The 27659-nt window shown below is 40.3% G+C and overlaps 1 protein-coding gene across 2 annotated transcripts in view; it reads right to left on the bottom strand.

The window, feature by feature from the left end:
• The window catches only part of PLPPR5 (phospholipid phosphatase related 5), a 44949-nt gene extending 20480 nt beyond the window's left edge, over positions 1-24469 (bottom strand). The window contains exons 1-4 of one of the 2 annotated variants that reach the window (XM_059478754.1): positions 24452-24469; positions 23795-23983; positions 3169-3301; positions 718-968 (exon numbers count right to left, since the gene is read on the bottom strand). In XM_059478754.1, the coding sequence (XP_059334737.1) occupies positions 718-968; positions 3169-3301; positions 23795-23983 (573 nt within the window). In that variant the 5' untranslated portion in view covers positions 24452-24469. Of the gene's footprint in view, positions 1-717; positions 969-3168; positions 3302-23794; positions 24030-24451 lie in introns of those variants that run through there. The other variant, XM_059478753.1, reaches the window with a different exon arrangement.
• Positions 24470-27659: the final 3190 nt, after the last annotated feature.

Raw genomic sequence — 27659 nt, 5'->3', positions numbered from 1 at the left:
TTGAGTGAGACTAAACAGTGACTCTTCCTCTCCCCAGTCTATACAATAGCTCTGATTCAGGCAGCCAACATCAGGTTTTACCCCAGTGCTCCTCAACACTGCCTGTACAAGAGAGTAAAGAGGGGAAAAAAGGGTGGATTGTCTTGTAGCCCACTTCACTGCATAATAAGAGCCAAACTGACTTTGCATGAGGTACCTATAAATACCAATTATGGTACCAAAAGAGACTCAGGGATATTGAGAAACATGCAGAGATCAGACATACACATAGCTCACCCTTCTGTTTCACCTCACCAAAGAACATGGCCATGTGTGATTTTACTGATCTGCACGGGGTTAAAGCACAGAGGGGTACCACTACCAGTCAGAGGAAACCCCTTCCCTTACTCCTTAGCACCCAGCAAATGAATGTCCCACATACCCTGGAAATAGGGGAAAAGTAAAAAGGAACTGGGTATCCTAAATCCATAGATTATAACCTTTATGGACAACAAGTCCTCTCTTAGCATTGTCTTGATTTTCAAGGCTCAGAAACCACTACACCTTGTCAGAATTAATCCTAATGAATCTTTCTCACAGTAACTCACAGAAGGTTTGCATGCAGAAAATCAGCCAATTTTGGGCCTTATCTTCTGCCCATTCCTCCCTCCTCCCCCTCACAGTGCCAGCCATTTGCTCTCAAAAATATAGTGATATTAAAGAATATAATATACTTACAGCCAGATACATAGCTGCATATATGCTTAGTGCTGCTTCTTTGGATGGGAAAGTCTTTCTGGCTTTCATGATAAGGTCTGGATTTCCAGTACAGGCATGTACGCTACTGATGAATTGGGTGTACTGTTTACATCCAAGTGCTGTGTAGTTGGGTTTACAAAGTGCAAGAAAATGGGGGGCAAGATTCCCTGTTACTACTTGTCCAGCATTTACAAAGATGTCCGTAGCAAACAGTCCAAATGCATAAATTCCTAAAGAGGGAAACAAAGAGTTAAATTTCCTGAAAATTTATAGTATTCATCATAGCAATAGAGCAGCTTCTTCCATTCAAGAACATGAAAAACCCTCTCACATACTGCACCCTAAAAACCATGGAGATGGTATTTTCCTACAAAACTGCAGCAGCAACACTGAAATGTACCCACACACCTGATGGCTCTCCCATCTTTCACAGGAACACTCACCCCTTGTGCAAGCAGCATGCTTTCCTAGGTCCCATAGCCATGCAAATCCCCTGTTTGGGGTAGTTAGCTTTACTGGTACCTAATTTTTGCCCATGTTCACTAAACAGAAGTGACAGAGGGAAATTCTCCACTCAATAAATCTGCTTGAAAACCAAGGCCAGATCCTGGTGGAGAAGTAACTTGTGAAGCCATAACACACACTGGAAAAACTTTTTTTCCCTTGCAGCTGTAAAGAATCTAAGGTACTGAATAATTCAATATTGCCATGCACCAGTTGTCTTCATTGGCCTGCTACTGGGTAAATCTCTATGCATGGCATATTAATCACAGTATCAACACAGTGAGCTAAAGATTTATATATTTGAGGAACTACTTATGCTAAAGAGTTTTTTTTAATCAGACATATCAGCAAAGCATTAAGTACATGTACTCATTCATTAGAATGTAAATGCATGTATCTGATTACTTAAAGGAAAACAGATTTCTGCTATTCTGAGGTCCCTCTCTACCCTTTTGTAAATAGAAAATGAGCTCTGGAAGAACATGCAAACACAGCAGCCTGACCAGCAGGCAAAGCCATGCTTGTTCCAATTCCACCTGAGCTATAGATTTCCCCCTGTATTTCTGTGGGCAAATCACCTTTCCCTTCTCACACTCCAATTCACTGGGAATATAGGGTGAGCTCTGGAAAATCCCAGTTTCATGGGGCACTATGAGAACTTTAAAGGATCAACATCCCAGCAGACATAATTCCACAGAAAGATACAGTTATAAAGGTCAGGATTTTTCTTAGCAAAGCTAGAGGACTAAGGGTGATTTCTGGGATCCTGGCTGGTCAGCAATGTCACATTAATGCTATTTCCTCCCAAGATGCTAGACTCTGGTGAGCAGCACATTGTGCCTGGCCATGTCACTTCACAGAAAGACCTTTCAGCCAGTCCTGAGGGTGTGCACTGCACAACACAGCTGGACACATCACTCAGGAGGAGCATAATGGGCAGTAATACTTCATCTGCTGCAACAGCAGAGAGTTTCTGTCCACTCTTGCCACCCCTACCAATTTTTTTTTGGCTTCTATGAGGAAAGAAGGGACCACTTAGTGGGAAGAAAACTCAGGCACTGATTACACAGAGAGGAAGTGGAGTGGGAGAAGCTCCTCACATCAGTCTGCACCTCCTCCAGACCTATACAAGAAAGTCTCCTTACAGGAAGCAATCGCACTCTGGGAAGGCAGGCACAGTTGTTACACAAACACTGCAAATACAGACACAGCTGCACATGCCCTCCCTCCCCCTGAGACTGGGGCACACAGCAGGATTAGCTGCCCCAGGGCTTCATCCCTCCAGCTGTTTTCTTCAGATGCAGTCATGAGAGAGAAGCCAACAGCAGAACTGAGCCCTGCTATGGCATCCCCACATGTATTAAAGAGCAGCACCTCAAAATGTGCTGTTACCAATATACATTTTGAATGGTGGGACTTCTCCCTCCAAACATATTTAGAATGGACTAAATAGAAAAGATGACATCTCATAGCTACTAAAGTCAATCGGGGAGTTTCAGCTAAAACCAATGTAGCATGGATTTTGCACAGTTTTCTGCTAGAGACTGAGATATAATACAATATCCAGGCTAAGAAAGCAGCTAAATTGGCTTGCCTTCAAACACACATTTATATTCCAATTTCCTCAGCTTTGGAGAGTGTGTGTGTTTACTATCAGCTATAGATATGGCACAAGGATATCACCTTTCTCTACCTCACCCCACTTCAGGCCTGCTGCTTGTTTTTCCCCTCTAGTGGTCCCAGTTCTTTCTACTTTTACTGCTGTTTCTGCAACTGTTTTTTAACCCAAAATTCCAAAAAGCTTCATTTGCTACATAAAAGGAAAACTGCACCTGAGGTTATCTGAATATTCTCCCCAGGTCAAAATGAAGACATAACTGATCACTCTCACCATTCAGAAAATGAAAGCAGTAATTTTGCTCATACCAAGGAATCGGATGGTCCTGCGCACCAGTGGATTTATGTAACAACAGTCTCCAGTTAATATTGTTTTTTCTTGGTTTTCAAAATCCTTTGTAGCTAACTGTAGACAAAAGACTGCAGTTTCTCCAACGATAATCTTAGGGGAGGAGAAAAAAGGGGAGAGAAATGGTGCATCAGATTACAGCAAGTAAAATACACTAATATTACAGAGAAAGACATCTCATCTGAAAGAAACAAGACCAAACCAGTACAAAAGACAGCATAAGTGAATCAAGTTCTGTACATTAATCTACTTATGAGGGAAATATGCCTTATGGCTTGCTTCACTTTATTTGCCTTAAAAGAGAATAAATTATTACAACCAGGATTTGTATTCAACATAACATAACCTAGTTTTCAGGATGAGGGGAAAGAGAAAGATCTATTAGTTCAAGAACAACAGATCACATAATGCACAAGATCTGGACCACAGTAAAGGCCTAATCCTGCAAGATGCTGAACCTTTCATTCCCCACATGCATTCACTGACACCCAGCACTTCACAGGGTTGAGCTTTAAATTTTGCACTATGATAGAGAGAAAGGGAAAAAAAAAATCATAACAGAACTCCTGTTCACATCAGAGGTTTGGTTTGCCAGGAAGTACTTAACAAGGTTCAAATTCACATTTTACTAGCTAAGTTTATCAAGTCTGGCTTTAGCTCTGTTCCTCATGCTTGAACAAAGTGTCACCACTGATATTTTAACATTAAGAATGGCCTGTTTCATATACACTCCACCAAAATAAATTTCTCACATCTATATATCATTCACATTATAGTTGGCAAAAAACAAAATCATCAAATGAGAAAAAAATGTATTTTGAATGTAAAATATTGTCTCTAGGTTATGTATTTACCTGTACAAAAAAAGCATGACCTTTGATTTATTCACTTTAATTATGGATTGAGACTTGATAGCCAAAGCCAAGACTTTAGGCAGATACGAAGCTTTATGGCAGGGATAATTTAAAAGCAGAGCAGAAGGGTCATAATAACCACTGGATTCTAACCCCGATTCCCTGTGGGACTCACAGGCAAGGCCCTTCCACTCCTCTACATGAAAAACTTAAAGCTTATTGGCAGGTACCTCACACTTTGATCAACTACAATGAAGACTACCAAAGTGAAATCTTAATACTCCACAAATACAACCAATAATGCCATCAATCTGATTAACTGCTGAGGTTTTTCTAAACCTTTGCCTTAACAGGAAAATAGAAATATTTTCATATATCACAATAGGCCTGAACACATCTACAAAATAAATAAAATAATCTGCGGGCACTGGCTCACGCGCACATTTTGTTGTCAACAGCAAGGATGCAATTAATGACATTACTTAGCTGTTTGTAGATTATGCAGAAACCCTTGGGCTAAACTGTTGAGGAAAGTGCTACTTATAAATAATGTGGAACAAGCAACAAAAGTAAGTCTGAACGCAGGTATGTAAAAAGGAATATTTAATTTGTCACCAAAACAGTCATTATCCATTACTTTAGACTGGCTTCAGATCCTAGTGGAATTTTTAGATAAAACAGAAATTTCAATACCCGAACTAACAAATATCCTCTCTCTGTTGTGATGCAAGCAAATTTCCAGCCCAGTGAAGTAGAATTTCTTCAACTATAATTAGTAAATGATCAGTATACATAAAAAATAATTCAACCTTGAATTCAAGATCATCCAAATTATGAGGAGAACTCAAGCCAGTGATCCCTAAAGCTCTCGTGAAAAAAACATACCAAAAATATCAGTTTTAATGTGATTCATAAAGGTGAGAACAGAAACACTAATACTTTTACTGTGAGTCACAGTATGCTTTTCTTTCCTCTCAAGGACTAGGCAACCTGAATAGAGCCAGATTCTGCCTTTAATGCTTTCTGCCAAACTCAATAGATTGCAGTAAAATTTTCGCAGATTTTGAAACTCCAGGAAAGAGCAGAATTCAGCACAAAGGAAGCATCTGTGAGATACAGTGATCAACCTTTTGCAAGAGCACTCAGAGTGCCAGCAAGCTCAACTCTCCAGCTCTGAGCAGAGACTGAATCGGCTGATCTAAGAATAAAGGTTGTCTTCTTGCCTGGGAGGGAAGCTGGCGTTTACTAAAGAGAGAACTGCCTGTTCAGTTATAGGAAAGGAGATTCTCACTTCCAGCAATGTCTTCATCGGCTGCATCTAGATCTTTGCTGCTGCCAAGAGATTTTCCCTGTTACATTTCCTGTCTTTGATGGTGACCTGTATGAAGAAACCCCTCTGTTCCAAGAATAGCAGCATTCAAGTTCTTAGCTGAACAAGAATACTCCAAAGGTGGGCACATAGGTGCAAGGGTCAGAAGGATGTGGAATTTGGCTAAAGACAACTTCTGCTACAGAAGGCCCAGTGCTCTGCTGTCAGTAGCACTAAGAGTCATTGAGCACACAAGGCATTCATCTCTATACTTCCGTGGATTCTCTCTATGCTTCGAGAGAATCCTTCTAGAATTTGGCAATAAATACAGCTTCTTTATTTTTCTGTACTAGCAGCTCAGCTAAAGCTGTTCTCTTTCCTCCATCCTTCAGCACAGGCACTGCTCATCTCAATAATCAGCCTATTGATGTTTCAGAAATGGAAGAAAAATCCTTTTCAATCTCAATAAATCCCAGGAGAAATGCTTCCCAGTGCAGTTCCTTCCCCTTCTTCTCTCAAGCATCACTGGCAATAATCAGCTCTACAGGGCAGAGGAAAAGGAGAGCAATACCCCCCCTGCACTTTACAGCAATTTGCATGCCTGGTATATTCCTGGAAAGAGCAATTTCTGTATTCCTGCTGGCACAGGAACAACCATTACCCCTTCTACTGCATATGCCAGTTGTAACCAGCCAACAAGTGACATTTTATTCAACAGAATTATTTGTGTACTTCTTCTCTAACTCATAGGGCAAAAAGTTTTTGGAATATTCCAAAGCTGGCAGTGAAAGACTGCAACGGAGAATCTGAATGTTCTGACAACATAAACATCTGGACAAAATTACACAAGTTCAGGTACAGAAATATGATTGAAAAAGAGAGGACATTAGAAGTATATTTTACCTTGTTCTACCATGGTAATACTACTTCAGATCACTGTACAAATTTCCCAAAGGTATGTATTAAAATTCTTAGCTCACAGATATTTTAACAGATTTTAAAAGCAGGGAAGGCCATCCTTCCCTAAGGCTATCCTTCCATTCTGATATACAGCTACAGCCTATAAATTATAAGGAAAAGAACAATTTTCATATGAAGTCTAACAGTACCAAGTGCAGGCTCTCCAGTATTCTCAAGGACATATGCATAAACATCTTGCAGAGTCCTTAGATAAAAACAGTGTACATAATGTTGCAACACGGAGCGATAAGGATGATCATTTACTCTTATGGAAGCATTTAATAATATTAACCCAGCAAAAATTAAATTACAGAAATTCTTGAAACTATCTCCATGGCAATCATATCCTGTCTGTGATGTGACAATCCATTTGACAGCCAGGAACAGAATCTGAAAGGGATGTGATCTAAAATTAATATTTCTTCCTGTTTCACCTCTTTAACTCCATATTAATATATTAGCTGATTGATTTTCATGGCGTGTCTATACTACTAATACATTTTTTGCATTTATTGCCAATCATCTAATACCTGTCCCTTTCCTTGTCTTCTCAGGACTCTTACAGCATTTTGCACATATTCCTTACACTGATTCCCTCCACCCAAGTCCAGGTTTTCTCTGTATTAGTCATTTTTCTGAATCCAGGCAAGCTGTGCCTAGTTTTAGCACCACATGTCAATTTAAAAATCTAATTTGTCCTTCCATCCAGTATATTCTTAACTTGGTTCTAAATTCTGCGTTCTTTTCAACTCAAAATGTCAAGCCTGACTCATTCCAAATATTAGAGCTAGAGCAGCTCTGACATTGTTGATTTTCCAGTAAACTGACTCCATAAACAAACCTCCCCTAGTGTCTCCTATGCTTTACAACAGCCAGCACCTGTATTAATAAATGACCATAAATCTGTACTTCTTAAAATAATAATGAGGTTTACTTTGTGACCCATATTTTCATATATTTCACATAACTCCCTATAAAGTCCCAGGACTTAAGTGACACTTAAATATTCACTTGCATTACAAGATATCTGAAGGTACATGACTATGTTTAAACGAGATAAATCTTGAAATGTAAGGTTGATAATCTCTAGTTGGGATTAAATTTCTGTATATACAGTCACAGACCTTTCCAGCACCTACTTCAGGCTGCACAAATCTTCAAGAAATATTTCATACAGGCTAGGGAATATCACAGAATACACGATTCCCTCTCTGCCAATTCTCAGGGTTATGCTGTAACTACAGCAACCACTTAGATAGATGAGTAACACTGAAAAGTGGTTACTGCATTAAAAAGACCACTAAATATTCATCCATGTGCTCAACTCATCAAGTTAAGAACATTTTACAATACTGTGCATTGTAGATTCTCTTCTGACTTTGTTTCATTCATTGTGTTTCTCTCATTTAGACGTGACTTGAACAGTAACCAAGGCTTCTATGAGACCATCTTCAAGAAACAACCTTGGTGGAATGAGCATCTCAGGCAGTCCATAGCTCTGCTTTTCTCTCTAGAATCAATTTCCTTGTTCTTCCTTATCAGGCAAGATGGAAATGGAGCTAAAATTCTTGGGAATGATTTACATACCTCTAGGAAAATTGTTATCAATTAAATTGCATGGCCTCCCTATTCATTTAATTTATGAGTTCCCACTTAGTGTGGTGCAGACCTCTTCTAAAAATATGGCTTCTATATTCTTTGTTATTCCTGCTCTTTACCTTGTCTTTTTAACTTTTGAGACCATGGGCTATTCCTGGCCTATTTTCTCTTTAAAAATGCCATCCATGTACCAATGAGCACAGTGGCCTCAGTTTGGGAAATCCAGCAGCAGAAACCTTGGCCTTTAGTGATGCTCAAAGTAAAGCTCTGCTCTCCGCTTGAAGCTAAAATTGTTGAGTGAGGTGACAGCCCTGGCAGGAAAAGCAGCAACAGTATTTTCAGCAGTAGCAATTTCAAGCTCATTATGCAGAGCTTCCCCTTGAGGCCATTTTCTTTGTGTTTTTCTTGTTCTCATTGCTTCTTGCTTGCTTAAACTGACAGCAAATGCCCTGGTCAATTTTCAGAGAAGTACATTTTCTACAGTAACAAATGACCAGTAGTTCTGCAGAAAATGAAAAAATAAATCCTAGATAAATCTGTGTGGTATTGATTAAATAGAAAATATCCTCTCTTGCATTTAACATGAGGATATAGGACCCTACTGCATAGCAGCTTCTGAAGGTCAACAGAAAAGATGTAAAAAAGAAAACTACTTTTCTCAAAAAAAGATTTTGAAAAAACTCAGCCTTTTTGAACCTGTAAATTTTGTTTTAAATATGTACTGCCCATATTTTTTTGAGAAAAATACTAAAATTCAATATATTTGGTCATGTCCACTTACAAAAGAAAAAATAATAGTAAAAGATTACATATCTAATAGTGCACTATTATCTGCATTACTTAGTTCTTCATAGTGTGGAGTAAGGCTATATGGTACTAAACAGTAATGTTACTTTTGATAGGAACAAATATTTTTTATTTCCCTTTTTAATACATTGTAGACATACTCAGTATGTAACAATGGTAAAGGCTGCTCTCTATACAAAGACTTTACTCGTATTTGAAAGCAAGAGGCACACAGTAGCCAAGCATTTATAAGCAGGAAGCCAGAAATGAACCACATGAGAACATAATCACAGAGACATGGACAACTTCACCATTCACTGAATTATCTTCATTCATTACCACATGAGAGGGAAAAAAAGAAATATTTTGAAGTACAGAGTCTCTTAAGAGCTTCCTTTTTTCCTTAACTGAGCAACTGATCATGTGTGCCAATGGCACCTCCTCTGGAGCCCATCTGTGGTGTCCGATGGGCAAAGCCCCTGCAGAACAGCACCAGGGCTGAAATCACACAATGCCAGAGCCAAGGCTGGTCACGTAAAAGGTCATTTAGAGAAAGAGTTACCAGGCCCTGCTGTTCCCACAGTAACTAAGAGAAAGCCTTGTGCCATCACCACAGGGCAACTGGTGGCACATGACAGCAGGGCCTTGCATGGCACTTGATGCTCCGGGATTGAGCACTGAGCACACAGCCCAGGCAGTGTGCCCGCCCTGCTGGGCTGCCCTGCACACCGAGCTCTGTGTTCAGCCCTCTCCACCTGCTGTGTTTGCCTTTGCAGCTCCTGCTCATGGCTGCTGAATCTTTCGTACCACTGTGAGATGAAGAACATGCAGCTGCTCCGCACTGCAGCTCTCCAGGCAATTAGAAATGGCCAGGATGTGAGGAACACGCTCAGGAACGCCAATGTGGCAGTCTGGGGGCCAAGTAAGCGTCTGGCACCTGGCTCTAAAACTATCCAAATGCTGGCAGCTTTACAATACTGACATGAGTATTCTTGCTGAACACATTGCAATAGGTAGTAGACAAGAGACATTCATGAGAACTCTTACCCATGCATCAAGCTTTTCTAATTTTAAAAAGTAACATCAAAAAACCAGAGAAAAAATGTTAATCTAGAGAAAATCTCTACATCTATAAAAACCCTTAGTAAATGGTGAGGGGAAGAGAGAAAAATTAATTCAAAACTGCCTTCTAAAGGCATAAATTCACATCTCAAACTGTGAAGTTACTTTAGGCTCTAATACTCCAGATATGGTTATCATAGGAAATTCTTAGAGTTTTTAAATTTTTCTCATTTTCTTTTAACAAAAACCAAGGATGCCATTATGTAAGTTTGTGAACGCACACTTCACAAGCACACCTCCTTAGGAAAATGAGTTGTAATATGACCAGGTATCATTCAGATTTAAACTGATTTTAGTGTCCTGATTGCTGATGGATACATGAAAAAGGTTGTTGTTAAATATAATTGTTTCATTAAGTAGTTTGAAAAATAACTCAACAAAAAAAATTTTAGTTTTTCTCAAGGACTTAACTTCAACATTTAAAATACTGTGGCATTTGTGAAGGAAAAATGAAATGTTCAAAGCTCTATAATTTATTTTCTCTATTAAAAGATGAACGTCATATATGTTCATCTTTGCACTCAGCTGTATCAAGGAAGTCTTCCACTGGACTCTGAGTGACACATGTGGAGAACACTGTGGCTCTTTACGATCTGGCCTTGGTAAACCCCTTTGTTTCTTCCTGGCCAAGAAAACTGTACATTGTTCTGTCTGCTGAGGCACACTGGTTTTCTAACCCTTCTGTGCCTATTGAAAACGTGATTCCTTGATAAACACAATACCAATGCATCTGACACCCGTACCAGTGATCATTTCCAACAGCAATGTTACTCTGAATTTTAAGCCTTAGGTGATCTATGCAACTGCGCTTTTCTACCCAGGATGAACATTCAATTGCAAAATTCAGCATAAACGGCCTTTCATCCCTGTTTGAATAAAATCTGATTACATAAAAGGCATCTCTTAAAGATTCCAGTCACAAAGTAGTGGTTTTACACTCAGTATATGACTGTAGCCAACTGTTCTCAGAGGTTCAGAAGAAAGAGAATATTGGTATTTCTTGCTTTTCCCACTGTCTTACTTCTAGCTCACTTCTACTCAAGGCCAGCAATGTTTTGCAGATATATTATGCCAGAGATCAGTTCAAGGAAAGCCACTTTCACTGAATTGCCATTGCCATCAAACAATGGAAAATGGAGGACCAAACACCGGAACATTCCAAGTACCCTGTGTTTCAATAGAGCTATGAGAAAAACATGCTGTACGTAAGATTCATACCCATAAGATTCCACAAAAATTGTTTTCTGGATTTTTGTGGCAAAATATGTATGTCTACAAAACACACACACAACTAGTTTATTACTTATCTTTATAATTATAAACTAATATTTGATTCATAATGATAAATTTAAGTAGACATCTCAATAAAATAATTCTAAGCTTTTTATTAGAAATTACCTTCAAAATAAAATAGCTCTCTTTGTAATCACATAAGTAGCTCCACTCCTATTAATAATGGCCTTTGTATAAGCACCTCTTCCTTTACAATTACCTTAGGCTACAGTATAACTGCCAACAAATTAAATACATTAAGGTGGGGAACCCTTTTTTAGTTGAAATCTAACGTAGTAAGCTCAATAACTTCAACAGGAGCTGGATTAGCTATGAAAACCATGGCACTCTAGGTTAAGAGCAACACCTCATCCAAAGTCTGGAAATAGATCTTAGATATGAATACTATCCCAAGAGAATAATAAAACTAAGAAGACAATCCAATTTTACAGAGAAGCGGTACCAAATATTTGAGGAAGAGGTTTAACAGGTCAGATAAATCAGAAAGATAGGTCAAAAAATACAATGCCCACTCCTGAACACATTAACTTATAAGTCATTCTTCTAATATACTTTATGTCTTTACATAGTAAGCATTACTGCAAAGAATCCAGGTGTCATTAAAAATAAATTTAAAACACTTTAAAAGCCCATGCATAGAAGTACTTGGTCTAAAACTAAAACTTATTCTGAGCTGTCTCACATTAGGTTACATAATATGTGCATTCAGCATAAAACCAGCAGTAAAATAGCAGTAACAAACCTTGACAATATTAATCCACACTTCTAGTGCCCCTCTAGTGACCAAATAGAAGCTTTCAAGTAGAGAAAAGTAGAGACAGCACCTTGCACTGAACCTTGAGTAACACAGTCAAAGAGAATACAGAAGTTAACTTTTCAAGCTTCACTGACCAGGCAAACTCATTATGTTATTCCCAGAACAGTCACTAGAGATGCTGATCAGGGAGAAAGGACCCAAAAGAGGTCAGAAGGGCCTCTTCTAGCCTCACCTCAACCAACTAGCAAGCCCATACACAAAACAATTGGTGACCATTCCCCCTGCATCTCCTCCTTCAGAATTGAAAGCTGCAATCTCACAGTATGCAATTATTTCTCCTTAAGAATGCCATTATAATAAATTAAGATACTGATGTTTATAAGAAACAGAATCTTAATGATGTCATACAAGTGGGGGTAGAGGCCTGTTTATAACCACCAGAAGCTTTAATAATTACTTACCCCTGCTCAACAATGCAATGGGAATGAATTAGCCAGCAAGCTTTTTCACAAAACATTGCACAGCAACAACATATCCCATTTTTCTTTATCTGATAAAAACACAAGTGGAAGGACCTTTTCAATAGTGATTCTGTAAATTCTGTAGATCAAATATGGTGGATTTTCTTTATGGTGGGTTTCTCTATGGTGGGTTTTCTGCAAATATGATTTGCACCAATTTTGTCACTCTTTTAACTCTGCTGCACAATGTCTATTTTACTGCTCCTGCCACAAATCCAGATGGCTGCAGATGTGCAGCTGGCAACACTATGTTGTCTGACCCTGTTTAGAAGTTTACACAATGCAGTGCTTGAATTAAGAGGAAGTCCCAAGTGCCCTCATTGGCACAGCAGGCAATGAGCTGAAACAAGAGTAGCAAGAGTGGGAAATTTCAGCAAAAATTTCCTAGTACAGGAAATGCCTACAAGACAGAGGGGAGATTGTATACTTTGCTGTGAAGACAGCAGAGCATAAAAACAGCTCTTTAAGGCATGCAATGCTATTCTCAAAACTAATTGCAAAGTCTATTGCCTGAAGTAAACCCAGCTACTCTTCTTCAATATGTGACTGTATCTCTTTCCACTCATGAAATAGTGCATAATGGTTTACCCTAACAAGGATCATCTCCTTTGCACAGATCTGTAAAATAATACTAAATATGCTGCTGGCTTTATCAAGTATCTTGAAAAAAGCTCAAGTGGTGAGAGAAGTGTTTTAAGGATGAATGAGTCTATTTTAAATTTTTAGATCTTGTGAAGCTCTGACACTGACAGTCTTCAAGGCTGACTTTATAATAGCTGGTTTTTGGTCTTTTCTGTGAAGAGAATAAACGACATTATATAAAATACATACTGTTATGTAAATGTACAAACACATGCTTTTTTAGCCAGTCTTGGATGCAATCATTATTGGAGCAATTTAAATTACTACAAAGAGAAGTTCAAAGTATGCTGAAAGGTGTTTGCACACGTTCAGTGATAACAATATAAGTATTCTGGTGTAAACTAATAAATTATTTGAGGCATTACATTTTTGCCATTGGTATTCAAGATTAAAAGTACCTGTGAACTAAACTACGGATAGAAGTCAACCATGTAAACGTGACATTTTCTGGCAACATATTGTGCATACACACTTGCATAGGTAAACATACTTAGTTTTTTAAAGAAATAGTCTCTGCTCTATGATTTCCATCTACTCCTAATCACACAATAATAACAATTCAGAAACAAAAGAAATACTGAGTAAAGATGCAGTACTGACTACTAAAATGAATGTGGTTCCAGAAAAAGATTCTATCAGCACCAAACTCATTCACACACAGCACTCCACCTCAGGAAAGCCTTCAGTGATTTCAAATAGCACTGAAGCATGTGAATAAACTCCATCAATACCAAGATAATTCATTAACAATACCAAGATAACAGATTAACAATCTAACTCTGGTCTAACTGTTCATGCAAAATCTCCTAGTGCGTTACAGAGAAGCCTAATTTCACAACTACCATTTGACAGTGAGGCTTTAATGGGTACGTGTCCATCCTGCTTGAGTGTTCAGATCCCTTTACCAAGGCAAAGCCTGACAGAGCTCACAGCCCAGCTCTGTACATTCATTCTGCCTGCTGCAGGTGTCCTCAAACCACTCACATGGCCCAAGGTCAATCTGCGTACAAATCTCATCTGCCTTTGCTAAGTGCTCTGGAAAGAGTGCCCACGACCGACTGAAGCGCTGACTTCAGTCAAGCGTGAGCACTTGGCAAAGGGGCCCATCCCAACAGCTGGAATGTCCCCACACCATTGACATGGAACATGCTTATGGCCTACAGCCTAATGCAAGCTCCCCAGTGCTCCCCTGAGCCCACGGATGCTCAGAGTCATGTCTGCGCACTCTTAATGCATGATGGCAGCAGCCTCAGGCCTGGCCTCATGGCAGAGCCTTGATACACCCAACAGGGCCAAGGACACTCCTGACAGGAACAGGAAAAGCAGAACCTGAGCAGTGGAGAGGCTCTGGACACCCAGCTCACTCTATGTAAGTATGACCAAATTATTATCAGTATGTGCCAAAGCTTGGGCATGTCCACACATCGTTCTGCATGGAGCTGAACCTCCCCTTGTGGTCAGGCTCAGCCACGAGCCATCACACCTGTGAGGCTCCCCCTGCTCAGCACAGCCTGTCAGGGACAGCCCGTGCACACACTCTGTAAAACCCAAAAAATGAACACATCCTGGGCTAAGTCTTGATTAAAGCAGGTCAAGCTCAAATACTTCACCTCATGCTCCCCACAGGCTGCAAGTTCATGTCATTGGTTACTGCTCAGCTGGCCCGTGATTAAGAACTCTTTAAGCAGAATTAATTCAGTCATGTCTGAGCCCTAAACTGCTACAGACAGGTCACAGAAATACCTATTCCTACCCAAAATAACTACACAGGGAAGCTGAGTTCCTCTTACTGATTCTAATATTCAATACTTGATTTATAAGAGCCAATATACACTGATTTATAAAGAGCCTTCACTATACACTGATTGAAGAAATCCCCAAAATATTACTCAAAATTTGGACAATAAAAAATAAAATGTATGACAAATCCTTTTTAGAGACAGCATGGAACCTACCAACCTAAAACAGCAGGTGTTTCAATATGCTGTATAGAGAAAGAACAAAAATCTGGATAGCAGTATACTGTTAGGCTGATTTCTGTTCTTGGTAGCTGCTTTTTTCTTAATTATTATTTAGAAAACTAAAAACTCTGAATGCCTTCATACATACTCTTTAACCTGACATGGATGAGAGGCAAGAAATAACAGCAGTGAAAGAAAAATAATATTTCTAAAACATAGCTATACTACATTTATAATTGGCTGTACATTAGCAAGTGCATATGGTTAATGAAATTGCCATATAAATATACAATGTATAATAATCAGGCAATGGATATTTATGATACATTTACACAATTCACACAGAACTATAGACAACAAGTTGTCCAGACTGGCAAGCAGAAGTGGAATCCACAACCCGAGTTTTCATCTTGTATAACCAGGAAGGTTTTTTATGGTGCCTCATACTCCAGGAAGTGGAATCCAAAATTAAGAGTCAGTTTTGAATCACTTCTGAGAATTTTTTTACACTAATAGATTTTAGAAAGCCTTAATACATACAGTCATTTTTCTACTGCAGGCATTTTACATAGAAAATAAATATATTCTGATCCACAGGTAAATAGAAGCGCTCTTAGTAAAGGCAGTTTTCCCACTAGAGATGGCAAGTGCTAGAACTGCTTTCCTAGTCACTGTCCAACACCATGGTCACTGCACTATGTGCAAATACAAAGGACTTTGTTTTCAATAGATACTCCTCCTCAGAGCAGTATGTCTCATGTACAACTTTTCGAGTGCCAGAGATATGGTATATCCACTTCAGCTAGACTTTGTACTTGCAATCTGTGAGGTCACACATCTCTGCTAAATAAAAAACCACGCATGACGAAAGCTGGGCCATCATGCACTTCAGTGTATCTGAGAGATGCTACAAGAGCATATAAAGCTTTTTAAACATCACTCTGCTTTTAAGGCTGAAAAACACAGCTAAAGCTACTTACAATTCCACTTTGGCTGTCATTTATTATGTATCATATGGACACCCATCTCCTCAATCCTGCATGATGTACAATGAGCAAGAATTGTTTAGCTGAAAAACTGATTATTACTTCAAGCCTCCTATTTTAGATTATAAACAATGATACAAACTCCTTAATCGCTCAGGATTAGTTGGATTAACAACTTCTCACTTAAACATAAGTGCATCATTTGTAGGACAAGCAGGCATTCAGCTGCTGCAAACAGAAGCCTGCTTGCCTTGTTCACATCTGCTTGCCACTTTACTTCCAGAGAACCCATCAAAGGATGAAGCATATGGCCTCGATATTGTTAGTGTTTGTAAATCACATGCATACTAAGCACAGCAGAAATACATTCCACTGCAAGTACAAACATAACTTCTGCAGGCACCACTCATGTAAGCCATCACAGCACAACAGGAAGATAGGCAGATAAAGAAGAATTCCCAAGAAAACACACAGTGGTTCTGAATTTTTAATTGTTTCTCCAGGTTATAGCTCTGTTGGATTAGTGGTTTAATGCTGAGATAAAACCAGCATCAGACTATCAAATCATGTATTTGTCTTGCTATGTGTCCCAGCAGGCCAATACTGACATCTGGTACACAAAGTTACTGCAGACCTAACAGCATGATTTATTTTTTTATTCTTAAGTAGAGTTGCAAAGCAATTATCCATTCACAAAGGAAGAGCATGACATAAACTGTCCCTTAGCTTTAAACTTTCCTGCATTCCAGACAAGAGCACTCTTCCTCCCAAAAAAGTGGCTACCTGAAGTCCCCAGCACTTGCATATTTCAAAAAACAAAACAAAACAAAAGGCAACAGGTTTTATATCTTTCCTTCAAACACGTGGGAATGGAAGAAGAAACCCATCATGGAAAGAAGTTGCAGCTGTGCACACAGGTTAAAACAGGACTATGATGACAGGGACCAAATGAGCCCTGCAAGAACAATGTGATCACAGAGCAAACAAAGTCTACTGGCAATTCCTTATTCATGTAACATTTTAACAGCTGAAAAATGTGCCAGCAAGAGAAAGGCACATAAAACTAAAAAGCTTTAGCTTTTTAATATATAACCTATTTCAATAATCCAAGAATTATTTTCTTTGATTAGCTAATTAGTGTCTCAAAACCATTTCCATTTGATTTCAGAGGCTGCTTAGTCTACTCAATTCATATGAGTCAGGACGTAAAACTTTAATCTGCTGTTGCTCTATCACTGTCTTATCAAAAACAGCACCATGAGATGTTCAAATATCATAATAAAAGTTCACTGTTCCCAGAAAAAGAGCACTAGGATAGACTGCATACCTTGCTGGGCAATTCCTTAACTTTTTCAGTAAGTTGTACATAAAACTGAAAACTTGAATACCTTCCTAATACCCTTGGGATTTTTTTGCCCTGTAACACAGCTGCTGGCAACTGTTCATCCTTGCATTATTTATCAAGCTTCCTTGATTCTTTTCTGGAAGAAATGACATAACACTTTATTGTCCTTCAGGATGCACAGAGGTCACTACTTCTTCAAGTAGCAGACCAGGAGAAAAGTCTGTTCAATTCTGAGCATCACAGGATGGCCTCAGTTGGAAGGAACCCTTAAAGATCATCTGGCTCCCAATCCTTCAACCAGGTTGCTCAAAGTCCCATCCAACCTGGCCTTGAACAATTTTAGGGATGGAGTTTTCCTAGGCAACCTGTTCCAGTGTCAAACCACCCTCAAAGTGAAGAATTTCTTCCTAATATCTATTCTAAATCCACACCCCTTCACTTTAAACCCTCATCCTACAACTATGAGCCCTTGTAAAAAGTCCCTCTGTAGCTTTTCTGTAGACCCCCTTTGTGCAGTGGAAGGTGTTCTAAGGTCTTTCCAAAGCCTCCTCTTCGCCAAGCTGAACCACCTCAGCTCTCTCACCCTGTGTTCATAGGAGATGTGCTCCAGACCCTTGATCTCCTCTGTGATCCTTCCCTGGACTCCCTCCAGCAGGTCCACATTATTTTATGCTAGGGACCCCAGAGCTGGATGCAGTGCTGCAGTGGGGTCTCACAAAAGTGAAATGGCTCTGCGCTTTAGTTTTTTTCCAATACTATCAAGGTGCCCATAGAAGCCAAAGTACCAACCATGAAGTAGAAAAATCATCAGCCTAAAGTAGATTGAAGGAACATTTGTGAAGGTAGTGGCTTTTTCTAACTAAGATGAGGAATGAAGAAACAGCTCAGGCATGAGGCACAGCAAATTCACAGAAAATATTTTCAGGACTTTAATTCTAGATTATGCTTTTCCTCATATTATAACAGACAACTGAGAATTTTGATGTCCCAGCTATCACAATCTAGAACCCTTTTTCATGTATGGCACTAAGTAACACACTAGTAGAATAGTTTCAGTGAACTACGGGTTAACTAAAAGCTTCTCTGCCAGGAGCACTTTGAGTACTCAGCCTGATAAAATTTGATCAGTCCCTGATGCCACAGCACATAGAATCACAGATGTCAGAAGCAAAATAGGTCCAAGCAGGTTCAGAAAGGAAGATTGAGATGGGAAGTGTCCAATCACATCACCTAGATCTATGTGCTGGAATCAAGTGGTGCATCTCCTTCAGGTCTCTGCATATTCTTCAACTGCTCTTGAGCTACTCAGACCTGGAGCTATTAAGATACCAAAGACAGTGAAGAAGAAAGCAGACTTCGGAAAACTATGCAGATGCTTCAAAAGGTAGCTTCTCTTTTACAATTTTCACAGACTGATCTTGTTTTTTCTGAAGTACTGGGGTACAGTAAATTTGATACAAGAACAATTGTATTGCATCTTTCACTTTACAATCTCTCCTTTGCAAGGATTCAAAATTTCCTCCTCAAAGGAAAAAGTTACTGACTAAAGCTAAACTCAAGGCAGAATGACTCATTTTTGACATCCACTCCTTGTTTGGTATGTGCCAAATCTAGAGATTCCACCAGTCCACTTAAAAAAAAAAGAGACAATGCAATACTTCATGTCTAAATGGCAAATATTTTTTTCAGTGATGACATTAGAAGTATTATCCTAAAACAAATTATTCTTTTATTGGTTTGCAGAGAAACAAATATGCTAGGAACTCACCTAAGCAAATAGAAGTGTGTATTTTATGGATACGTACTGTAATCATACATTTGTTACTTGGAAATAAAAACAAACACCATTTGCATAATTGAACTGTTTATATATGTTAATAAAAATATGTCAGTATCTCCTCCTGGCTTTTATACGGCAGTCAGCATACATCTCAGGTCTAATACATGACATTTTATACCATTTATTGTTTTAACAGTTTTGACATTTTAAATAATCCATATTAGCACGTGGAATAAAAGAATCCTTGAGTACACTTCACAGTATTTTAAAGAGGTTAAAATTATTAACATCTACCAGAAAGAAACAATGCAGAACTGATCACTCTATAGATTCTGAAAACATGAGACACCAGCCTCACCGTTCTAGAAAACATCTCTACTGGAAGCTAAAGGATTAGACTGACGTGGATTTCCCAAGCTACATCTGTCATAACAAGTTTAAAAAAGCAACCAGCCCACTGAGCAAGAACTGGCACATTGGGAAATGGCTTAAATAGCACTGAGCCCTCAACTAGCAGTTTTTGCTTATTACATATTTGAATAGACTCAAATCAAGAACCTATTTCCTGTCACCTTCACATTTGACTTTAAGATTAAAAAAAGAAGAAAAAAAAATAAACCATGTATTGAGAATTCCTCAGTATACCAGAGATTTCAGGGTATTAGTGCTATGGACAGTAAAAAGACAGGAGCACAGAGCCTGCAGTACTCTTCCAAATCTGATTCACAAAGGGGAAAAAGGGAGCCCACAGGGGCACTGCTTCTGCCCAAGTCTCAGAGTCTTCCCTCATAGAATATCATACTTAGGGCTTTTCCACTCTTCTGATTGCAATTTCCACCATTTTTAAAAGATTTTACTGCTTGTGTGCCTAAGGCTCCTTACGCAAAGACATCTGCTCATTCAAGTCACTACTGGTGCCGAAAGGTATGACCTAGGACATCCACAACTAAAACTTTAACACTTGAAGGGACCATATATTTTATTACATGCTAAGCTGCAGTTGTAAAAGCGCAGCTCTTCTCATCCTACAGCAAGGTTGCTGGACTCCTCTGCAAGTTTCCTACAGTTGCTGCAATGCCTGTGAATCCCATGTATGGTTTGGGTCAGAGGGGATCTTAAAGCGCATCTAGATCCAGTCCACCCACCACAGGCAGGGACACCTTCCACAGGCTGCTCAAAGCCCACCCAGCCTGGCCTTGAACCTGCCAGCTGCCACAGCTTCTCCAGGCAACTCTGAAGCAGCAGGGGCTTTAAACAGAGACATCTTAGCAGACAATAAATTTGTTACAGCCAAAGTGACTCCTTTGACTCCTTACTAGATCCCACACAACCTATGAGATATTTAGAACAGAATAGTTCAGCTGGGAGAGACCTACATTAATCATCTAGTCCAGCTGCCCACCAAGTCACAGCTGACTAAATATTTGGTAAACACATGGTAATTACTTGACCAAAGACTGTAGATACACAAACCCAGAAAGTCTCAAGTACAGAGTACAAAACTTCTTTCCTTCAGTCAGTGTCCCTTTCCCAAGAGCACTTGAATCAAAGAGATTTTTTTTTTAAAAAGCCATCACAAAAACAAACAAAAAACGAAAGAAAATCCTCAACAACAACAAACAACTAAAAATCAAAACAAAGAAACAAAACCCAACAAAACAAGGAAACAAAAAAAAACCAACACACAAAAAACCCAAACAAAAAAGCGAAAACCCCATCAAAAAGTCAAGCATTCCAGTAGAGCAAGCAGTCTCTGCTTCAGCCCTGGGACTGCAGTTCTCAGATCACACTTCGAGCACCTGTGCCTTGCCAGCCAGCTGCATCTGTCCCTGGATGCCTCGGGGGAGGCAGACTGACTCAGGAATGAAAGCCTGGCAGCAATGCTGCACCAGGGCTGTAGGAACATACGAGCAGGAAGCAGCATTTTAAAGACTAACCAGAAAATTTCCAGGATGAACACAGCTCTCCCAGAACATCCCTGACAGATGACACAGGTTGTTATTTGCACATGGCTGTGGCTGCCCTGTGAGCAGACACTCAGCTCACCCCCATGGCCTGACACTCTGATGTGGCACAGGGGTTTTGGATGAGCAGCCACATTACAGCCTCACAGCAGCCAGAGACCCACTGCTGATGAGATGCTCATCAAGACAGATCCTGCTACTGGTACTCTTCCTTTTTTAGTTTTCTACTAGCAGGCATAGAGAAAGGAAAATCATTATAAAACCTTTTTTTTTATGATTTTTGAGCAACTTCATTCAAGCTCAGTGCAATGGAGCTTGAGTCACATTAAGATAACTTGAAGCAAGCACTCTATGGCTCCAATTAAACGTTTAAGTCCAATCACTTAAGAAAACCTCAGTTGCTATGAACCGAGGTAAAGGTTCTGTTGCTCTACCTCAAAACTCCAGAAAGAGCATTAACCCCATTCACCAAACAAGCAGGAAAGAAAAGGATTTTTAAAAAAATCATAAATTGTATCACTTAATATCCTATGTTCAAGGACAATACTCATTGTGGGGAAAAAATTGCATTCACAGAAATCTATTTCCTTCACTAGCCTACATTTGCATGTAGACTTTACAGACCAAAATAGGGCTATGTTACATGATTCATTTTTATATTTCATCTACAGAAACAAAATTACACAGAACGTGCACGTCCAAAATGCCATAGCAAGAAACAAATGAAATAGAAGAGAATCTGATCTCTGAAACCTATGACAACTAAAAACATACAAGTTGTTTTGGTGAAGAAATCTTACTTTCACCACTCCTTTCAATGAAAGGAACAAGCAAAGGCAATGCAGTTGTACATGCTCTGCACAACTGAGTATGCCATCCTGGGAAAACACTAATTCCACGAGGATTGCTCAAGGCAAATCAGAAAAAAACTCTATGCAAAAAGTGAAAAATCCATCTATTTAATAAAGTTAATGATTAGACTTAATGTTGTTGAATTCATGAGACTCCCAGGAGTTGAATTTTTTGTTTAATAAAATGAAATGAAAATACTTTTTTAAAACTGAAACACAGGCATCTACAATGTGGTTTTCCATGTCCTGACATCCCAAAGCATGTCATCTGCCTAAAAGACTGGTGACTGGAAGGTGAACCACAGTTAAGTATCATTAAATTCTATTATTAGCTTTTTAGCAAGGCTAATTACAAGACTGCCAACCCAAAATGTCATGGAGATTGCTCTGACGTAATCATCTAGCACCCAGGAAATGAATGGAAACTACCAATCCATCTTGCTGACACAAAACAGGAAAAAGATACTCAACATGAATATCTGACATAATCTTTATAACTTCCTGAGGCAAACAAAAGAAACAGAATTAAAAGCAAAACAAACATCACACACTGACATCAGAGAAACATCACCAGAAAAAAACCAGCAAAACTCCCTTTTTGAATCTCAACAGTATTTATGGGTTTAAAAGAACAAACAGGTAAAAGTAGTCAAATAACTGATGCTCAAATCAAAAGAACTCAACAAAGCCAAAATGCTACACAACATGTTTTGTCAGGTGAAGAAATTTAATCCCTTGGGAGAAAAAAAACAATTAAAAAGAGAACCAAGTCTCAATACTAAGGCTGATACTGACCATAAGGTTTTATATTTGATACCATCTGAGATTTCATGATGCTACAAAAGCAGAAATTGTGCCTGGGATTACCATAGCCTTACCCTGATGAGGCTTTTTCTACTCCTAATTTGTTACATTTTCCTGAAAAACAATTATTGCGATAAAAAAAATAATTGTTATCTCAAAAGGCCTCTTCTTAATGCATTCTTTTATTATTCTAATGCTTACAGTTGATTAAAATCAACTCTTTACAAGGGCTTTCTGTATGTGTAACTGTGCATGCACCTGGTAAGTCTATATATAATCCATCCCCAATAGTCAAATGTTCCCCTACAGGTCTTTCCTCCTTAGTATGGTGAGAGATCACTGAATGATGTTAATGCCCTCGTTATCTGAAACACAGAGTACCTTCAACAGCTTGAAAGGAATCTCACTGCTTTTCCAAAAAGCTTTCTCTGAGCTGTTTCCCGAAAAAAGATCCCCACAGAAAATCGATCACTTTTTAGCCACACCTGTTTAAAACTGATTGACGGCAGATCATGTTCAATTAGAGACACAGGTTTCATTTGCACACACATCAGTAACTGTGACATATGGAGAAAACTAAATCAAGTAAAACTGCTCCCTGCTCCTTGCACGTACCAGTCGACTTTTAGAAAACAAAACTGACAGAGGGATTTTCTAATTAGTACCGGATGACACACCAGTAAGTGGTAGCTGTAAACCGGGTTTTCCTCAGGTTGCCCATCTAACTGCAAGCGACGGTCGTTTCGAAAAAGATAATTTTTTACCAAAAGGAGTCGCACGGGGCTGGAAATACAGGCACTGGCAGTTACATAAACCGGTGCTAAAAATAAACTTGAGAGGCGCGGTGGGCACGGTGGGGCAGGGGCTGGGGGCGGCAGCGCTGCCCGCCGGGGCCCGGGGCCGGGCCGCAGTCCCGGCAGTGCGGAGGGTCCCTGCCCGCAGCCGCCCGCCGGCGGCACCGCTCCGGCCGGGACCCGCGGCCCGCCCGGCCCGGCCCGGCCCGGTCCAGCCCAACAAGTCACCGGAGTGCGGCACGGGCGGCCCCTGCTTACCACCAGCACGGGCACGCCTGCGGTCAGCGAGTAGAGGAGCACCGGCGGCACGGCGCTGCGGTCCTCCGGGCCCGGGTAGGGCTTGCGGTACGCGCCCTCGTAGCAGAAGAAGCCTTGCACGTTGACGGTGAAGGTGTCCGTGTACTCGAAGTAATAAGCCAGCATCACGGTCCCTGCCATGATCACCATCTGGAAGTAAAGCATGCTGGTGAGCGGAGAGGGCACTCGCATGTACGTGGGCTCCGGCGGCCGCGGCAGCCCCTCTCCCCGGCGGCGCGCTCCGCCCGCTCCCCGGCGGCATCCACCGCGGGCGGGGGCGGCTCAGCGGCGCCCGGGAGCGCGGTCAGCCCGACGGGGAGCGCGGCCCGGGCACAGGAGGACAGCAGGGCAGGGCAGCGGGGACCCGGCCCGCCGCTCCGGCAGCGGCTCCAGCGCGGGCACCGGCTCATGCGGCGGGCGGGCGGAGCGTGGCGGCGGCAGGGGCGGCCCCGCCCCGCCCCGCCCCGCCCCGGGAGCAGCGGCCGCGCCGGACCGGGCGGTGAAGGGCATTGCTCGATCCCCGTACGGCTCCTGCGGTACAGCCGGGATTAGTAAGGGAACCCCTCCTCTCCTGCGGGACGGGGGCCATCGCGGGTTCCTCTCTGCGACGACACGCACACCTGTAGGACGGGCGGGCACAGGGACGGGCAGCTCCCGCAGGTGCGCGCACTCCCGGCCCGGCCCGGCCCGGCTCGGCCCCTCACGGAGCCGGCGGGAAGCGGCCCCGGCACTGCCAAGAGCCGCAGCTCGGACGGGCCCGGGCAGGCACACCGATCGCCACCATTGGCCGGGGTGTGAAAGATCTCAACATGGAATCACAGAAGCACAGCCTCAGTCAGGTTAGGAAGGACCTCTGAGATCATTGAATCCAACTAACACCACCACGTCAACTAAACCATGGCACTAACTCCCACATCCAGTCTTTCCTTAAACACCTCCATGTATTCTTGTGTGATTCTGTGATTTTACAAGAAAATCATTCTTTATTTTTGCTCTATGGCTTGCCAGGCAGTTTCATGGCAGCAGTTTTGGAGATACATTGTAGTTACATGTTAACAAAAGAGTCCATAATAAAGTTTAAAATTAGATTCCTTGACATACGCCCAACATAATAAGTTTAGTGTATTTATTTATATTAAAAAACTTGTCAACATATAGCATTTATCCTGAGCATATCTACTTGTTTGGGTGATCAGATATGTGAAATACATTTGACTTATACAATCAACTTGTGCTCTGGCTCATTTCTGGCCCCAGTAGAAGTTCCCTACAGTTCCCTACAGTCCCACAACTACCCACTCTGACCCCCCAGTCCTTCCAAAACTGGGAATTGAAGTAATCTTTTATATATGGGTAGCTATGAAAACAATTAACACTTAAAGCTTTTCTTTAACAGCTATAAAGAAAATTGGTAGCTGGCCTTGAATCTATCCTCACTCAAGTAACATCCTAAAGTAAGAGGAGAGTCTGCACCAGTGCTGAGAGAAGTCATACACATACGAACACAAAAGAGTTCTATTTAAAAATACATATACAGCAATACACACAAGAATAGACAGCTGTGCCCAAGGCTTGTACAGAATCACGCATGTGTGGGCTCTAGTCTGGATCCCCAGAGCCGGCAGATAAAACAGTTCCTTAAAGGTACACACTCCACCCCAAATGTTACAAACACTCTTAATGGACACTTCAGCCATAGAGTCCACTTATCTTACATAGTAAAGGCAGTAAAAATTAACAAATGAGTGAGATCACCCTGTTTTATAATGACTAATCATCCTTCTAGTGCTGTACTTTGGCTTTAACTGTTCATTTTCCTCCCTTTCTTGAGAATTTTTTCAATATTCAGTGATGTTAGTCTCCGTGCATTTATTTTTAATCAGCCCTTGAAGAACACACTCGTCACGTCTGGATTCCACATCCAGTCTATTTTTATGTGCTTTTAACACACTCTCCAGAAGAATCTAAATCATGTAATTCGCACTGCACTCACCAGACTTAGCTGGATAGCTCCCTACCTTTGTGAAAAATCTGTAGTGAGACATGAGACATCTTGTGGTGAATTCTGCCTAGCACAAATTCTATTTTCCCCATTTCTTTAGCACTGTCTAATACACATCACCATACACATAAAAATTGTAATCCCAGAAATTGCATACAGACACCCTCATTTTAGGATGTATGGCCTGATCCAAAGACAAAAGTCAACAGTTAGACTGCAGTGAGCACAAGACTCAGCTCTTCAGTTCTGTTTGAGTGCATGTCCCATAGAAATGCTGGTGGCATATATCTTTCAAATTTTTGCATGGAGGAAAATCAATCTTTCTCCAGAAAGCAGCTGATAAAATAGTCTTGCATTTTGCTATCACAAACCATTTATACACTTCTGTTTATAAATGTACCAATGTACCACAGTTAGCTGATCCAGCATAAGCAGAGATAGCTTTTTATTATAATGAACATGATGTTTATTGCCTGCAGAGTTGAATATGCAAACATATATTAAATCAAACATATAGAAGCATAAGAACACAATCCCCAGTGACTAATGCAACCAGCTAAATATATTCTGCAACCACAGTGATATGCATGACAGAAGAAAGGCAGAGAAAAGCCCAGAACCCACAATTTTTGTTTCAGAAGGCTATTCATACACTAAATTGTCAGCTGAAACTGAGGTAACTGACAGACATGTTTGGAAATTAACTTCCTTGGGAATAGTGCCACTGATTTCAGAGCAAGAGTTCCCCTGATGTTCCTCATAGGTTTATCTTGTTCTTTTCATTTGCTACTTAATTTTAAGTGAATTTTTAGCTCAGGAGACACAATGTAGAGCTGAGCAGACCAACAGAAACCTTAGACACACTAGTTTGCAATATTTTGAAATCATGACCTTTATTACAAAGAGGTGTTTCCAATTCCAAACCAATTACAAATTCCAAACCAAACCAATTCCATTCACTAACCTTTCATGTGCTTACATCACCACTGCTTATTGTATTTTCTAGTTATAAAACATTGCCCTGGCAAATGGCAGTAAAGAAACAGAGCCAACCCAACAAAGCCTTCTCAATAGGAAGGAAAATAAGAATTGATATCAAATCATCCCACTATTTTTATCTTATCTTTCCTGTTTACCTCTTTCATGCTTTATCAGAGTGTCAGACGCTTGAAGCCCTACGACTTTCACTGTTAGATCTCCACACTGCTACACTGAAACACTAACCCAGCCCTTTCTGAGAGGAATATTGCATCTGTGTTGATGGCACAGCAGTAGGTAAAAGACAGAATGAACAAAAAAAAATCTCTACAGGTATTTTTAAGAGACAACTAAAAGGACATTTTAATTGATACAGTAAATTTTTTAATGATATGCTGTGATCTAAGTCCTAAAACCCAGGACATTTACTGCTGAAATTTATGCTTGTAGGACCATGATAATGCAAGATAAAAAAATTTTCTAGCAGCTGGAGCAGCATCGTCCCAGAATCAGAAATGGGGGCTCGCCCAGAACACTTCCAGTATGACTCAAACAAGTTAGGCACAAAATTTAAGTTTTTCCTATGGTCTTAGCATACAGTTTACAAAGACAACTCCATTAGGTGACTAAGCTCTACTACATTAGGGCAATATGAATCATCTTCTGAAAATGTCATTCATAGCATCCTAAGAATTACCAGCCTCTTATGATACCACTTTTAAGAGTAATGACATGAGCTTTGATGACTAGCTTAGACTAGCACCCTTCTTTTAAAGAGCTGTAGTGAGATGTCATCAATTCTACTCTTAACTTTCACTGACACATAGATAAACTAGCTCCAAAATA

The sequence above is a fragment of the Ammospiza nelsoni genome, chromosome 9, assembly GCF_027579445.1.
Source record: "Ammospiza nelsoni isolate bAmmNel1 chromosome 9, bAmmNel1.pri, whole genome shotgun sequence".
Taxonomy (NCBI): Eukaryota; Metazoa; Chordata; class Aves; order Passeriformes; family Passerellidae; genus Ammospiza; species Ammospiza nelsoni.
The sequence above is the reverse complement of the archived record's forward strand: the minus strand, read 5'-3'. Positions and strand labels throughout refer to the sequence as shown.